Source organism: Oncorhynchus clarkii, chromosome 13 (assembly GCF_045791955.1).
Source record: "Oncorhynchus clarkii lewisi isolate Uvic-CL-2024 chromosome 13, UVic_Ocla_1.0, whole genome shotgun sequence".
In the NCBI taxonomy this organism is placed as follows: domain Eukaryota; kingdom Metazoa; phylum Chordata; class Actinopteri; order Salmoniformes; family Salmonidae; genus Oncorhynchus; species Oncorhynchus clarkii.
Window position 1 is genome coordinate 9,284,216 of NC_092159.1, and position 16,563 is coordinate 9,300,778.

General features: G+C 41.4%; 1 protein-coding gene across 2 annotated transcripts; it reads right to left on the reverse strand.

The window, feature by feature from the left end:
• Positions 1 to 339: 339 nt before the first annotated feature.
• LOC139424359 (Fc receptor-like protein 5) lies at positions 340 to 9,135 on the reverse strand. 2 transcript variants are annotated; one of them, XM_071176103.1, is made up of 16 exons: positions 8,871 to 9,135; positions 8,203 to 8,280; positions 7,574 to 7,918; positions 5,888 to 6,112; positions 5,378 to 5,710; positions 5,033 to 5,263; positions 4,587 to 4,802; positions 4,115 to 4,459; positions 3,789 to 4,004; positions 3,368 to 3,637; positions 2,867 to 3,130; positions 2,496 to 2,759; positions 2,239 to 2,329; positions 2,070 to 2,124; positions 1,753 to 1,988; positions 340 to 681 (listed from the first exon to the last, which is right to left on the reverse strand). In XM_071176103.1, exons 2-16 carry the CDS (start codon positions 8,255 to 8,257, stop codon positions 621 to 623), a joined length of 3,207 nt encoding a protein of 1,068 aa, XP_071032204.1. In that variant the 5' UTR covers positions 8,258 to 8,280; positions 8,871 to 9,135; the 3' UTR covers positions 340 to 620. The 2 variants fall into 2 exon arrangements, with proteins under 2 accessions (XP_071032204.1, XP_071032205.1); XM_071176104.1 differs by lacking the exon at positions 340 to 681 and having other exon boundaries at positions 1,749 to 1,988.
• Positions 9,136 to 16,563: the final 7,428 nt, after the last annotated feature.

The following is a 16,563-nucleotide window of genomic DNA, read 5'->3' on the forward strand; positions in this document are numbered from 1 at the left end:
AACTTGTGTTCAGATTTTCTTGGTTCTGGGTTTGTTGTGTTCAGGTCTAGGTTCTGGGTATGTTGTGTTCAGGTCTTCTTGGTTCTGGGTTTGTTGTGTTCAGGTCTTCTTGGTTCTGGGTATGTTGTGTTCAGGTCTTGGTTCTGGGTTTGTCGTGTTCAGGTCTTGGTTCTGGGTATGTTGTCTTCTTGGTTCTGGGTTTGTTGTGTTCAGGTCTTCTTGGTTCTGGGTTTGTTGTGTTCAGGTCTTCTTGGTTCTGGGTTTGTCGTGTTCAGGTCTTGGTTCTGGGTATGTTGTCTTCTTGGTTCTGGGTGTGTTGTGTTCAGGTCTTCTTGGTTCTGGGTTTGTTGTGTTCAGGTCTTCTTGGTTCTGGGTTTGTTGTGTTCAGGTCTTCTTGGTTCAGGTTTGTTGTGTTCAGGTCTTCTTGGTTCTGGGTTTGTTGTGTTCAGGTCTTCTTGGTTCAGGTTTGTTGTGTTCAGGTCTTCTTGGTTCTGGGTTTGTTGTGTTCAGGTCTTCTTGGTTCTGGGTTTGTTGTGTTCAGGTCTTCTTGGTTCTGGGTTTGTTGTGTTCGGGTCTTCTCGGTTCAGGGTTTGTAATGTTCAGGTCTTCTTGGTTCTGGGTTAGTTGACTGTACTGTAGAGAACAGAGGAGTCCTCCTCAGCTGCTTGTGCTGCTGTGGGTCTGAGGAGAGAGAATCAGAAATGAAACAGAATCTGCATCCCCCCAAAAACCTTCATATACTCTTTATAGTGCATTACTTTGAGCAAGGCCTCTCAGGTTCTGGTGAAATGTAGTGCACTAAATAAGGAATAGGGTTCCATTTGGAACACAGCATAGTTCCTCAAAACCACCACTCTCTCATTATCGACATGGGAATTGTCTTGAGATTTCCATTGTTAGGTTTGTAGTTTAATGAAATGACATCACTAGTGGCCACTGAGGGTCAACTCTTTTGCTTATTGATGACATCATGGTCTTCTCGTTCCAAGAAGTAGCAGCATATGAATGAGCTGTAATCAAGAATAAAGCTTGTTTACAACCAAATCTAAAAAAAAATGATATGTAAATAGTATGTTATAGAAGGGGCAGATTCTTTTTGCGATTTCACTCATTTTTGAGAAACTATCCCCAACCATCTATTCACATCTTCATCCTCGTTGTTCAGTCAGTGGGCTCCAAAAACACCCCAAAACATCATTTTAGAGACTAAGAAACTCTAAGAAGTCTGTAGTGATGCATGTCTTTAGATGTTGTACACATGAAATGGTGTCATTCTGAACTCCGTAATGTCATGTTCCATGTTGTTGAGACATGAACGTTGCTTCTCGTCCGTTCTAGCAGCCTGATACTCGGAGAATAGAACAGTTGGACGGAGAAACAGCAGGAGTCACACAAAACGGAATATAACATTGTAAAGTTCAGAATGACACAATGTCATGTGTACAACTGCAACATCTAAAGACCTGCATCACTATACTGAGATATTTATGTTTCTAAAAGGACGTATTAGGGTGTTATTGGAGCATTTGGTCATGTTTTTTCAGAGCCTCTGTACTGCACAACGAGGATGAGGAAGTGAATTGCTGGTTGGGGAAAGTTTCTCTAAAAAAGTTGTCTGGACCCTAATACAACATAGCAGTTACATCAACATTTTTAATTTGGTTGTAAAAAAGCATACTTCTCCTTTAATGTGGTGTATTCACAATGCTCTAGAAATGTCTCTATGTTATTTTAATTGCAGACTATGCTCACCGGTTGGCATTACTGGGGCAGTTGAATTTCACAGCATCGTACTGGACATCCTCTTCCTGTTTCTGGGGTTTACACAGCTGGACGGTGGAGTACAGAGGCACTTCCTGGTTTTTGGAGCGAGAGAAGTGGACGCTGGCATAGTGGACATCGTCCTGGTCGACGGTGGCTGCTGTCTGTGCTGCAGTAGGGGTCACGGCCATGTTTGAGACGTTTTCATACACTGGACTAGAGTCTCCCTGATGGGAAGAGGACAGACAACATGATACGTAGAAATGTTCCACCAAGCAATACACATAATCTGATTCCAACAGACTCACCTGTACATTCTCTGATGTGTCTCTTGTGTCAGAGGTGGATATGGAGGCCTTCTTCCTGGTTTACACATTAATGGATTAATTAATTATTGAATGAATGAACGAATCAATGAACAAAGTAAGTTAATAAAAAAAGAGTTGGAGTGAAATAATCTTTAAAATAATCTCTCACCTGAACCACATGAGTCCAGAGAGACAGAGGATGAGAACCAGAACAACAACTATGATTCCTACAGCTGCAGTCAGAACTGATGTTTGTTCCCCTATAATATAATATGGATGATATGGGAACAACAGTACAATATTTGTTAACTGATCTAATCTGAATGTATATATAATTATAAAACAACGTTTTATAATCTAAAGTATAATTATTAATATTAGTTTGAAACATCATTTTGTATTGAAATATATAAGATGAAACTTCACCTGGTAAAATGATCATCAGAGCTGTAGAGTTCCTAGATCCTCTTCTATTCCAGGCCTCACAGTGGTAATGTCCATTGTCCTTAGACTTGAAGTTACTGATGTTGTACATCTGTCCACATCCATTTAGAAAAGTCTCATTTTGAAAGTACCAGGTGTATTTGTCCACAGGTGGGTTGGCATCACTGCTGCAGGTCAGAGTCACTGAACTGCCCTCCACTATTTCACCAGAGGGACTGACTGACACTGAGGTGATCTTTGGGCCGTCTGGTGGACAATATGTAACAACAGTGTATTAAATAGTGTTTTACTTGTTATTGAAATATGAATTTAAATGTGATCCTCTGATTAAAGATGAGGTTAGGTGAACTTACACTGAACGTCCACAGACACAGAAGAAGAGTTGAGACGTCCATATTTATTCTCAGCCTCACAGTAGTATTCTCCTCTGTCCTCAGAGATGATGTTAGTGATGCTGTAACTCTGTCCTGATGCTTTTGGTGAGGTTACGTTCTTCTTGTACCAGGTGTATTTGTCCACAGGTGGGTTGGCATCACTGCTGCAGGTCAGAGTCACTGAACTGCCCTCCACTATTTCACCAGAGGGACTGACTGACACTGAGGTGCTCTTTGGTTTATCTGATGTAAAGGAGAATTTGTCAGAGGGATATGACTAGTATATTTACCACAGTAGTATATTTACAAATTAAATGTCATGTCAAAAATAAATTATCTGTTTAGTTAGAGAACTATCTAAAACTCTAACTTACACAAAATGTTAACAAATACTCATTTGGAGATGCTTTAGGACTATTTCATTTAGTTATAATTGTTTTGCTACCTTCTCATTCAAACACTGAGCTGTACTTTACTCACACTTCACATCCATGTTTATGGTCCTAGACCTGTCTGTCCCCATCTCATTCTGGGACACACAGTAGTACTCTCCAGTGTCAGATGACTGGATTTGATTGAAGACATGTTGTGGTCCTGTCATACTCTGATAGTCACCTCCATTCTTCTTGTACCACCAGGTGTAACTCTGCACAGGTGGGTTGGCATCACTGCTGCAGGTCAGAGTCACTGAACTGCCCTCCACTATTTCACCAGAGGGACTGACTGACACTGAGGTGTTCTTCGGTTTATCTGATTTAAAAGACCAAACATTTTATCAAAGCAATATTAGCAATTAGTATTTTTTTTAAATTTGTGTTCTAAAATTATTGATAAAGTCTCATTTACCTGAATTTACATGATACTTGCTAAGTAGAATACTGTACTATTGTACTGTACTCACACACTGCAGGAGAGCTGAGATCCTCATGGCCTTTTACAGTACAGGAGTAACTGTCTGCATCCTCACTGCTGATGGAGTACATGGGGGAGGAGTCCTCTTTTATAGGTTGTCTGTTCCTGTACCAGATGTAGGTGGGGTTGTCAGTCAGAGTACAGGTGGTGATACAGGTCAGTGTCTTCTGTCCCTCTGCAGCAGGAGTCACCTTCACCTGCAGACCTGAAACAATATGTATAAAACCACATACACCTCTGTGTTAACAGGATGGTTAATATAGTTATCCTGTAATTCATTATGATTTACAGTTGTATCATACAGGGTAGTATTACCTGTGACAGACAGAGTTGTTCCTGGGAAACTCTGACCCCATTCAAAGTTGTATGTTTTAAAAGTGAAGCGAAACTCAGCTGAGTCCTCCTCTCTCAGATCTGTGATTCTCAGGGTGAAGGGACCTTCGTTTCTCCTTGTCTCTTTGTCAGGGTACTTCACACGACCTGCATACCCTGGGTCTGTGGTGAGGTCTTCAGGGGTCGACTTATCACTTCTAAACCAGAATGATGATGTGGTGTAATAATAACCAACATAAGTACAGGATATGTCCACTGTTGACCCCTTCAAGACACAGATTCTCCTCTTGGTGTAAGTCACTCTGTTGCAGCTCTGACCCTGAAAACCTGAAACACAGTGACATAACAAGAGGTCAATTGGATTGTGTTCTCAGTTCTTTCTAGAGATGCTCAAAGTTCTCAAGTTCTCATAGTGAAACCAACACACAGTATAATGTATTAAATTAACACTCACACACTGCAGGAGAGTGAAGGTCCTCATGACCTTTTACAGCACAGGAGTAGCTGTCCACAGCATTAGGGTAGACTGAGTAGGGAGAAGTGTTGTCAGTTACTATCTGTCCGTTCTTGTACCAGATGTAGGTGGGGCTACCAGTCAGAACACAGGTGGTGATACAGGTCAGTGTATTATACTCTGAAAACTGTTCAGGAGTCACCTTCACCTGAAAACCTGAATTAAAGGAGTGCAAAAACAGATTACATCGTTTACAATTAATGATTCATTTCCTGACTCTTCAAAACTGTATAATGTGCTATGCAGTGTTACCTGTGACAGAGTACATACATCTATGACGTTGTCTGTAATTTCTATGTAATGATGAATATGGAAGTATTACCCTTCTCATTGACCTTAAATGACTGATACTTCTTAAGTAGAATCCTAATTTCATTCAGACTCACAAACTACAGGAGAGCGTAGAGCCTCGTGACCTTCAACAGCACAGGAGTAAATGTCCACAGTAGAATCCCAGACCATCAGCATATTACTAGAGGGTTGTTGGGAAGTGGGCTCATCTAGACGTTGTCCGTTCTTGTACCAGATGTAGGTGGGGTTGTCAGTCAGAGTACAGGTGGTGCTACAGGTCAGTGTCTTCTGTCCCTCTGCAGCAGGAGTCACCTTCACCTGCAGACCTGAAACAATATGTATAAAACCACATACACCTCTGTGTTAACAGGAGGGTTAATTTATTTATCATGTAATTCATTATGATTTACAGTTGTATCATACAGTGTAGTATTTATTACCTGTGACAGACAGAGTTGTTCCTGGGAAACTCTGACCCCATTTAAAGTTGTATGTTTTAAAAGTGAAGCGATACTCAGCTGAGTCCTCCTCTCTCAGATCTGTGATTCTCAGGGAGGAGGGACCTCTGTATGTTCCAGGGTACTCCACACGACCTGCATACCCTGGTTCTGTGGTTAGGTCTTCAGGGGTCGACTTATCACTTCTAAACCAGAATGATGATGTGGTGGAATAATAACCAACATAAGTACAGGATATGTCCACTGTTGACCCCTTCAGGGCACAGATTCTCCTCTTGGTGTAAGTCACTCTGTTGCAGCTCTGACCCTGAACACCTGAAACATAAAGAGGGCATTATTTACACAGTGGAATCGTGAGCGTCACTAATCTAAAGTAGTTAAGCCATCCTGTCTTGTCAAAGTGTTGCAGTCACAACTGTGAGGCCTGTTCAGCAGACAGAAGAGTTATACTTGAAAAGGTATACTAGAATACTGAGTTAAATTCATACTCACACACTGCAGGAGAGTGGAGATCCTCATGTCCTTTTACAGCACAGGAGTAGCTGTCTTTACTGTTACTGTAGACTGAGTATTTGTACTGGGGGGAGGTGCTCTCATGTAGATGTTGTCCATTCTTGTACCAGATGTAGGTGGGTTTGGGGTTACTCAGAGTACAGGTGGTGCTGCAGGTCAGTGTCTTCTGTCCCTTTGCAGCAGGAGTCACCTTCACCTGCAGAGCTGGAGTTGATCACAACATTAAAACCCAGAATCACCTGTTCTATAGTTTAATCACATGATGCAAGACATTCTCAAACTCATTTAATTCTCAAATCTGTTTCATATATGCAAATCCAATTTCTAGACCTAAATGGACAGTAGATATTAATTCAACAGACTAGCAGCATAAAGCATGTTACTGTACCTGTAACAGACAGAGTGACTCCAGGATCACCAGTATATAGAATGTTACTGTACCTGTTACAGACAGAGTGACTCCAGGATCAGATCACCAGTATATAGAATGTTACTGTACCTGTAACAAACAGAGTGACTCCAGGATCACCAGTATATAGAATGTAACTGTACCTGTAACAGACAGAGTGACTCCAGGATCACCAGTATATAGAATGTAACTGTACCTGTAACAGACAGAGTGACTCCAGGATCACCAGTATATAGAATGTTACTGTACCTGTAACAGACAGAGTGACTCCAGGATCACCAGTATATAGAATGTAACTGTACCTGTAACAGACAGAGTGACTCCAGGATCACCAGTATATAGAATGTAACTGTACCTGTAACAGACAGAGTGACTCCAGGGTCACCAGTATATAGAATGTTACTGTACCTGTAACAGACAGAGTGACTCCAGGATCACCAGTATATAGAATGTAACTGTACCTGTAACAGACAGAGTGACTCCAGGGTCACCAGTATATAGAATGTTACTGTACCTGTAACAGACAGAGTGACTCCAGGATCACCAGTATATAGAATGTAACTGTACCTGTAACAGACAGAGTGACTCCAGGGTCACCAGTATATAGAATGTTACTGTACCTGTAACAGACAGAGTGACTCCAGGATCACCACTATATAGAATGTTACTGTACCTGTAACAGACAGAGTGACTCCAGGGTCACCAGTATATAGAATGTTACTGTACCTGTAACAGACAGAGTGACTCCAGGATCACCACTATATAGAATGTTACTGTACCTGTAACAGACAGAGTGACTCCAGGGTCACCAGTATATAGAATGTTACTGTACCTGTAACAGACAGAGTGACTCCAGGATCACCAGTATATAGAATGTTACTGTACCTGTAACAGACAGAGTGACTCCAGGATCGCCAGTATATAGAATGTTACTGTACCTGTAACAGACAGAGTGACTCCAGGATCACCAGTATATAGAATGTTACTGTACCTGTAACAGACAGAGTGACTCCAGGGTCACCAGTATATAGAATGTTACTGTACCTGTAACAGACAGAGTGACTCCAGGGTCACCAGTATATAGAATGTTACTGTACCTGTAACAGACAGAGTGACTCCAGGGTCACCAGTATATAGAATGTAACTGTACCTGTAACAGACAGAGTGACTCCAGGATCACCAGTATATAGAATGTTACTGTACCTGTAACAGACAGAGTGACTCCAGGGTCACCAGTATATAGAATGTAACTGTACCTGTAACAGACAGAGTGACTCCAGGATCTCCATAATATTTCCCTCTGGTCTGATCTGTTATGAATCTGAACTTGTACGTAGCTGAGTCTCTCTCTCTCAGGTCTGTGATTCTCAGGGTACAGTCTTTCTTCTTATCTCCATGATACTCCAGACGACCTGCATACTCTGGGTCCTGACCTAGATCTTTAGGTTCTACACCAGCCTCCATTTTAGTGAACCAGAGTGTTGTTGTGACTGTACCTCTGGGATATGTGTAAGAGCAGAACAGATCCACTGTTGACCCCTTCAAGACACAGATTCTCTGAGTGGTGTATTTCACACTCCATCCATTCTGACCCAGTACCACTGAAACACACAGTCACACAACACAGTGGTATCAGAAAGAAGACAAGGTATATTGGCTCACACTGACAGTAGGGTTTGCCAAAACTTTGTTGCCATAGTTCCTGATTTGAGTGTGAATGGAAACCACAGAGAAGCATCACTCAGTGAGGTGTGAAAGATAACTATTTAAAGTGAAGTGGAAACTCCTAACAGAACACACCAGAATTTCATTATGATTCTTATCCTTTTATAAATATCTGTAGATTGATAAAACGGGCAACTAAAAAATAAGAATGAGACCATACCTGCTACAGACCAGAGAAAGACCACCAACACACTTCCTGCTGTTCTCAAGGCCATTGTTGCATCTCCCACCCTGCAGTCTTAGAAACATAAACAACAACTCACTCTATAGCTGGTGAATAACTACACACATACCATCAGGGGCAGCCGGTAGTGCTCTAGTCAAAAGTAGTGCACTCAATAGCTGGTGACTAACTACATACATACCCTCAGGGGGGCAGCAGGTAGGACTCTAGTCAAAAGTAGTGCACTCTATAGGGAATATGGTGTCATTTGGGATGCAGAATAACAACACATCATCATCACAGCCTTGAGAGGATGGTGTGTAAATCACATCCATCATAATAGTTTGGTAATATGGTGTGTCAGCGGTATCGGCAGGTAGCATAGCGGTTATGAACGTTGGGCCAGTAACTGAAACATTACTGGTTCAAATCCCGGACCTGACAAGGTGGAAAAATCTGCCATTTTGAGCAAATCAAATCAAATCAAATCAAATTTATTTACATAGCCCTTCGTACATCAGCTGATATCTCAAAGTGCTGTACAGAAACCCAGCCTAAAACCCCAAACAGCAAGCAATGCAGGTGTAGAAGCACGGCAGTTACCACCAGCTTGAATGATAACTCCTATCCCCAAGCTGTGAGGATAAACAACATGTCACACATACCTTTTATATCATCCTTATATGATAGTGTTCGTATTCACCAAGTGTCCCAGAGTAGGATCTAGTTTTCCCATTTAGATCATCATTATATGGACCAGGAGGACCTGATCCTAGATCAGCACTCCATGTCTGCGACCCTTGAGTACATGACTTACGGCTAAAAACAAAAAACTATTTTTCAAGATCTCAAGAGTACTTACAGACTGAAGGGGAGAGGTCTTGTACAGTGAGTCAACTGACTGGTATTGAGTGGGAACTGCTAGTAAGTGTCAGTTCTGTGGTTGAAACATATTTAAAGTAGTCAGAACACAAGTAGCTGATGCAGAACAGTCCTTTCCTTCCTCTTTTAAGACATGAACATGCATGATAATCAGAACAGCATGTCAGAAAAGGGAGGTTACTGTATTAAAATGGGTCCTACATTTCTATAATGGACAAAATGTCCCCCATTTCCACTTTTATATAAATACAGAACCATGTTAACAATATGTTGACTATTCTATATGGAATGTTTATAATATCTTAGAATGTGTTGTCTTGTCCCTCTGAGTTCTACATGGAACAGGTCAAAGTTCCATTTACATTTGGTCAGTTCCATGATGTCATTCATTCTATTCTACAAACACATTCAATTTACTCTCCTCATCAGCTGCATCAAAGTGGTACTGAAGGTTCCAGTGTTCTAGACTAGAGCTCCTCCTACTGGCATCTCAACATTACTGCACCATCCTAATAATAATGCCCTCAATAATGTTGGGCTAATAACAACATTCCAAACTGACAATACATCAGGTAGAATGGTGAAACACAACACTGACTACTTGACAAAATCACATTTAATCACACAAACACTGATGTCTGTAGTACTCCAACATACCACTATCATATTATGTTACACTGTTCACCTTGTGAACAGTACTGGTAGTAGCATTAGTTAGCAGAGGAATCAGTATCATCATCACCATAGTCTGCTGTATTGACTGCTGCTGTCCATATACTGTATAGTCTAATGTAGCCTGTTATCCATATATAGTCTAATATAGCCTGTTATCCATATATAGTCTAATGTAGCCTGTTATCTATATATAGTCTAATGTAGCCTGTTATCCATATATAGTCTAATGTAGCCTGATATCCATATATAGTCTAATGTAGCCTGTTATCCATATATAGTCTAATGTAGCCTGTTATCTATATATAGTATAATGTAGCCTGTTATCCATATATAGTCTAATGTAGCCTGCTATCCATATATAGTATAATGTAGCCTGTTATCCATATATAGTCTAATGTAGCCTGTTATCTATATATAGTATAATGTAGCCTGCTATCCATATATAGTCTAATGTAGCCTGTTATCCATATATAGTCTAATGTAGCCTGTTATCTATATATAGTATAATGTAGCCTGCTATCCATATATGGTCTAATGTAGCCTGTTATCCATATATAGTCTAATGTAGCCTGTTATCCATATATAGTCTAATGTAGCCTGTTATCAATATATAGTCTGATGTAGCCTGTTATCCATATATAGTCTAATGTAGCCTGTTATCAATATATAGTCTGATGTAGCCTGTTATCCATATATAGTCTAATGTAGCCTGTTATCCATATATAGTCTAATGTAGCCTGTTATCAATATATAGTCTGATGTAGCCTGTTATCCATATATAGTCTAATGTAGCCTGTTATACATAAATAGTCTAATATAGCCTGTTATCCATATATAGTCTAATGTAGCCTGTTATCCATATATAGTCTAATGTAGCCTGTTATACATATATAGTCTAATGTAGCCTGTTATCCATATATAGTCTAATGTAGCCTGTTATACATAAATAGTCTAATATAGCCTGTTATCCATATATAGTCTAATGTAGCCTGTTATCCATATATAGTCTAATGTAGCCTGTTATCCATATATAGTCTAATGTAGCCTGTTATACATATATAGTCTAATGTAGCCTGTTATCCATATATAGTCTAATGTAGCCTGATATCCATATATAGTCTAATGTAGCCTGTTATCCATATATAGTCTAATGTAGCCTGTTATCCATATATAGTATAATGTAGCCTGTTATCCATATATAGTCTAATGCAGCCTGTTACCCATATATAGTCTAATGTAGCCTGTTATCCATATATAGTCTAATGTAGCCTGTTATCCATATATAGTCTAATGTAGCCTGTTATCCATACATAGTCTAATGTAGCCTGTTATCCATATATAGTCTAATGTAGCCTGTTATCCATATATAGTCTAATGTAGCATGTTATCCATATATAGTCTAATGTAGCCTGTTATCCATATATAGTCTAATGTAGCCTGTTATCCATATATAGTCTAATGTAGCCTGTTATCCATATATAGTCTAATGTAGCCTGTTATCCATATATAGTCTAATGTAGCCTGTTATCCATATATAGTCTAATGTAGCCTGCTATCCATATATAGTCTAATGTAGCCTGTTATCCATATATAGTCTAATGTAGCCTGCTATCCATATATAGTCTAACGTAGCCTGTCATCCATATATAGTCTATTGTAGCCTGTTATCCATATATAGTCTAATGTAGCCTGTTATCAATATATAGTCTAATGTAGCCTGTCATCTATATATAGTCTAATGCAGCCTGTTATCCATATATAGTCTAATGTAGCCTGCTATCCATATATAGTCTAATGTAGCCTGTTATCCATATATAGTCTAATGTAGCCTGTTATCCATATATAGTGTAATGTAGCCTGTTATCCATATATAGTCTAATGTAGCCTGTTATCCATATATAGTGTAATGTAGCCTGATATCCATATATAGTCTAATGTAGCATGTTATCCATATATAGTCTAATGTAGCCTGTTATTCATATATAGTCTAATGTAGCCTGATATCCATATATAGTCTAATGTAGCCTGTTATCCATATATATAGTCTAATGTAGCCTGATATCCATATATAGTTTAATGTTGTGGTGAAATCCTGCACAGAGCCTTCACCGTGCACTGCCACTTTAAGAGCACATCAGCAGTCAGGAAGGAGGAAATAAAGCTCTTCTGGCTCTCTGTGTGGAGCTGTTGGTTGGACCACAGTGTGTGAAACTCTGCAGAAGTCCTGTTTATTTTCAGCGTGCTTAGTTGTAAAGTGTTAAGTTGATGGCCGGTGTTACCTCTCTAGGTCGTGGTTTTAAAATGCTTGTTTTTCATGACGTTGAAGTTAGGTTCACCTTAGGTTCTTAAAGAGAGATGAAAATATGTGATTTATGGATGTCTGTGTTTGGGCCGAATGAAAGCTGGCCAAACACCGACGTCTATGATTGGTTCAGATTTGGTCCGGGCCAGACCAAAAACCAACGTCCGTGAACGTGGAAATCAGGGCCGGTCTGGAATGCACAAAAACACCATCCAAAAGGAGTCCGTGTTGGACGGTGCTTACTGAGGTAAAGCCAGTCCAGACATGACCAAAATATATGTCCAAAAGATGTCGGCCTGTTCTTATGGGGGTGTTTTCTACCATGTAGACCTGTTCTTATGGGGGTGTTTTCTACCATGTAGACCTGTTCTTATGGGGTGTATTCTACCATGTAGACCTGTTCTTACGGGGGTGTATTCTACCATGTCGACCTGTTCTTATGGGGGTGTATTCTACCATGTAGACCTGTTCTTATGGGGGTGTTTTCTACCATGTAGACCTGTTCTTATGGGGGTGTATTCTACCATGTAGACCTGTTCTTATGGGGGTGTATTCTACCATGTAGACCTGTTCTTATGGGGGTGTATTCTACCATGTAGACCTGTTCTTATGGGGGTGTATTCTACCATGTAGACCTGTTCTTATGGGGGTGTATTCTACCATGTAGACCTGTTCTTACGGGGGTGTATTCTACCATGTAGACCTGTTCTTATGGGGGTGTATTCTACCATGTAGACCTGTTCTTATGGGGGTGTATTCTACCATGTCAGCCTGTTCTTACGGGGGTGTTTTCTACCATGTCGACCTGTTCTTATGGGGGTGTATTCTACCATGTCAGCCTGTTCTTATGGGGGTGTATTCTACCATGTCGACCTGTTCTTATGGGGGTGTTTTCTACCATGTAGACCTGTTCTTATGGGGGTGTATTCTACCATGTCGACCTGTTCTTATGGGGGTGTATTCTACCATGTCAGCCTGTTCTTATGGGGGTGTATTCTACCATGTCGACCTGTTCTTATGGGGGTGTTTTCTACCATGTCAGCCTGTTCTTATGGGGGTGTATTCTACCATGTCAGCCTGTTCTTATGGGTGTGTTTTCTACCATGTCGACCTGTTCTTATGGGGGTGTTTTCTACCATGTAGACCTGTTCTTATGGGGGTGTATTCTACCATGTAGACCTGTTCTTACGGGGGTGTATTCTACCATGTAGACCTGTTCTTACGGGGGTGTATTCTACCATGTAGACCTGTTCTTACAGGGGTGTATTCTACCATGTCGACCTGTTCTTATGGGGGTGTTTTCTACCATGTAGACCTGTTCTTACAGGGGTGTTTTCTACCATGTCGACCTGTTCTTACAGGGGTGTTTTCTACCATGTCGACCTGTTCTTACAGGGGTGTATTCTACCATGTCGACCTGTTCTTACAGGGGTGTTTTCTACCATGTAGACCTGTTCTTACGGGGGTGTATTCTACCATGTAGACCTGTTCTTATGGGGGTGTATTCTACCATGTAGACCTGTTCTTATGGGGGTGTATTCTACCATGTAGACCTGTTCTTATGGGGGTGTATTCTACCATGTAGTCCTGTTCTTATGGGGGTGTATTCTACCATGTAGACCTGTTCTTATGGGGGTGTATTCTACCATGTCAGCCTGTTCTTACGGGGGTGTTTTCTACCATGTCGACCTGTTCTTATGGGGGTGTATTCTACCATGTCAGCCTGTTCTTATGGGGGTGTATTCTACCATGTCGACCTGTTCTTATGGGGGTGTTTTCTACCATGTAGACCTGTTCTTATGGGGGTGTATTCTACCATGTCGACCTGTTCTTATGGGGGTGTATTCTACCATGTCAGCCTGTTCTTATGGGGGTGTATTCTACCATGTCGACCTGTTCTTATGGGGGTGTTTTCTACCATGTAGACCTGTTCTTATGGGGGTGTATTCTACCATGTCGACCTGTTCTTATGGGGGTGTTTTCTACCATGTCAGCCTGTTCTTATGGGGGTGTATTCTACCATGTCAGCCTGTTCTTATGGGTGTGTTTTCTACCATGTCGACCTGTTCTTATGGGGGTGTTTTCTACCATGTAGACCTGTTCTTACAGGGGTGTTTTCTACCATGTCGACCTGTTCTTACAGGGGTGTTTTCTACCATGTCGACCTGTTCTTACAGGGGTGTATTCTACCATGTCGACCTGTTCTTACAGGGGTGTTTTCTACCATGTAGACCTGTTCTTATGGGGGTGTATTCTACCATGTAGACCTGTTCTTATGGGGGTGTATTCTACCATGTAGACCTGTTCTTATGGGGGTGTATTCTACCATGTAGACCTGTTCTTATGGGGGTGTATTCTACCATGTAGACCTGTTCTTATGGGGGTGTATTCTACCATGTCAGCCTGTTCTTATGGGGGTGTATTCTACCATGTAGACTTGTTCTTATGGGGGTGTATTCTACCATGTAGACCTGTTCTTATGGGGGTGTTTTCTACCATGTAGACTTGTTCTTATGGGGGTGTTTTCTACCATGTAGACTTGTTCTTACGGGGGTGTATTCTACCATGTCAGCCTGTTCTTATGGGGGTGTATTCTACCATGTAGACTTGTTCTTATGGGGGTGTATTCTACCATGTAGACCTGTTCTTATGGGGGTGTTTTCTACCATGTAGACCTGTTCTTATGGGGGTGTATTCTACCATGTAGACCTGTTCTTATGGGGGTGTATTCTACCGTGTAGACCTGTTCTTATGGGGGTGTATTCTACCATGTAGACCTGTTCTTATGGGGGTGTATTCTACCATGTAGACCTGTTCTTATGGGGGTGTATTCTACCATGTAGACCTGTTCTTATGGGGGTGTATTCTACCATGTAGACCTGTTCTTATGGGGGTGTATTCTACCATGTAGACCTGTTCTTATGGGGGTGTATTCTACCATGTAGACCTGTTCTTATGGGGGTGTATTCTACCATGTAGACCTGTTCTTACGGGGGTGTTTTCTACCATGTCAGCCTGTTCTTACGGGGGTGTATTCTACCATGTCAGCCTGTTCTTACGGGGGTGTATTCTACCATGTAGACCTGTTCTTACGGGGCTGTTTTCTACCATGTCAGCCTGTTCTTACGGGGGTGTATTCTACCATGTCGGCCTGTTCTTACGGGGGTGTATTCTACCATGTAGACCTGTTCTTATGGGGGTGTTTTCTACCATGTCGACCTGTTCTTATGGGTGTGTTTTCTACCATGTCAGCCTGTTCTTATGGGGGTGTTTTCTACCATGTAGACCTGTTCTTATGGGGGTGTATTCTACCATGTAGACCTGTTCTTATGGGGGTGTTTTCTACCATGTCGACCTGTTCTTATGGGGGTGTTTTCTACCATGTCAGCCTGTTCTTATGGGGGTGTATTCTGCCATGTCGACCTGTTCTTACGGGGGTGTTTTCTACCATGTCAGCCTGTTCTTACGGGGGTGTTTTCTACCATGTCGACCTGTTCTTACGGGGGTGTTTTCTACCATGTCGACCTGTTCTTATGGGGGTGTATTCTACCATGTAGACCAGTTCTTATGGGGATGTATTCTACCATGTCGACCTGTTCTTATGGGGGTGTATTCTACCATGTAGACCAGTTCTTATGGGGATGTATTCTACCATGTCGACCTGTTCTTATGGGGGTGTTTTCTACCATGTAGACCTGTTCTTATGGGGATGTATTCTACCATGTCGACCTGTTCTTATGGGGGTGTATTCTACCATGTAGACCAGTTCTTATGGGGATGTATTCTACCATGTCGACCTGTTCTTATGGGGGTGTATTCTACCATGTAGACCAGTTCTTATGGGGATGTATTCTACCATGTAGACCTGTTCTTATGGGGGTGTTTTCTACCATGTAGACCTGTTCTTACGGGGGTTTATTCTACCATGTAGACCTGTTCTTATGGGGGTGTATTCTACCATGTAGACCTGTTCTTATGGGGGTGTATTCTACCATGTAGACCTGTTCTTATGGGGGTGTTTTCTACCATGTAGACCTGTTCTTACGGGGGTGTTTTCTACCATGTAGACCTGTTCTTATGGGGGTGTATTCTACCATGTAGACCTGTTCTTATGGGGGTGTATTCTACCATGTCGACCTGTTCTTATGGGGGTGTATTCTACCATGTCGCCTGTTCTTATGGGGGTGTTTTCTACCATGTCGACCTGTTCTTACGGGGGTGTTTTCTACCATGTAGACCTGTTCTTATGGGGGTGTATTCTACCATGTCGCCTGCTCTTATGGGGGTGTTTTCTACCATGTCGACCTGTTCTTATGGGGGTGTATTCTACCATGTAGACCTGTTCTTACGGGGGGGTTTTCTACCATGTCGACCTGTTCTTATGGGGGTGTTTTCTACCATGTAGACCTGTTCTTATGGGGGTGTATTCTACCATGTCGACCTGTTCTTACGGGGGGTTATTTTCTACCATGTAGACCTGTTCTTATGGGGGTGTTTTC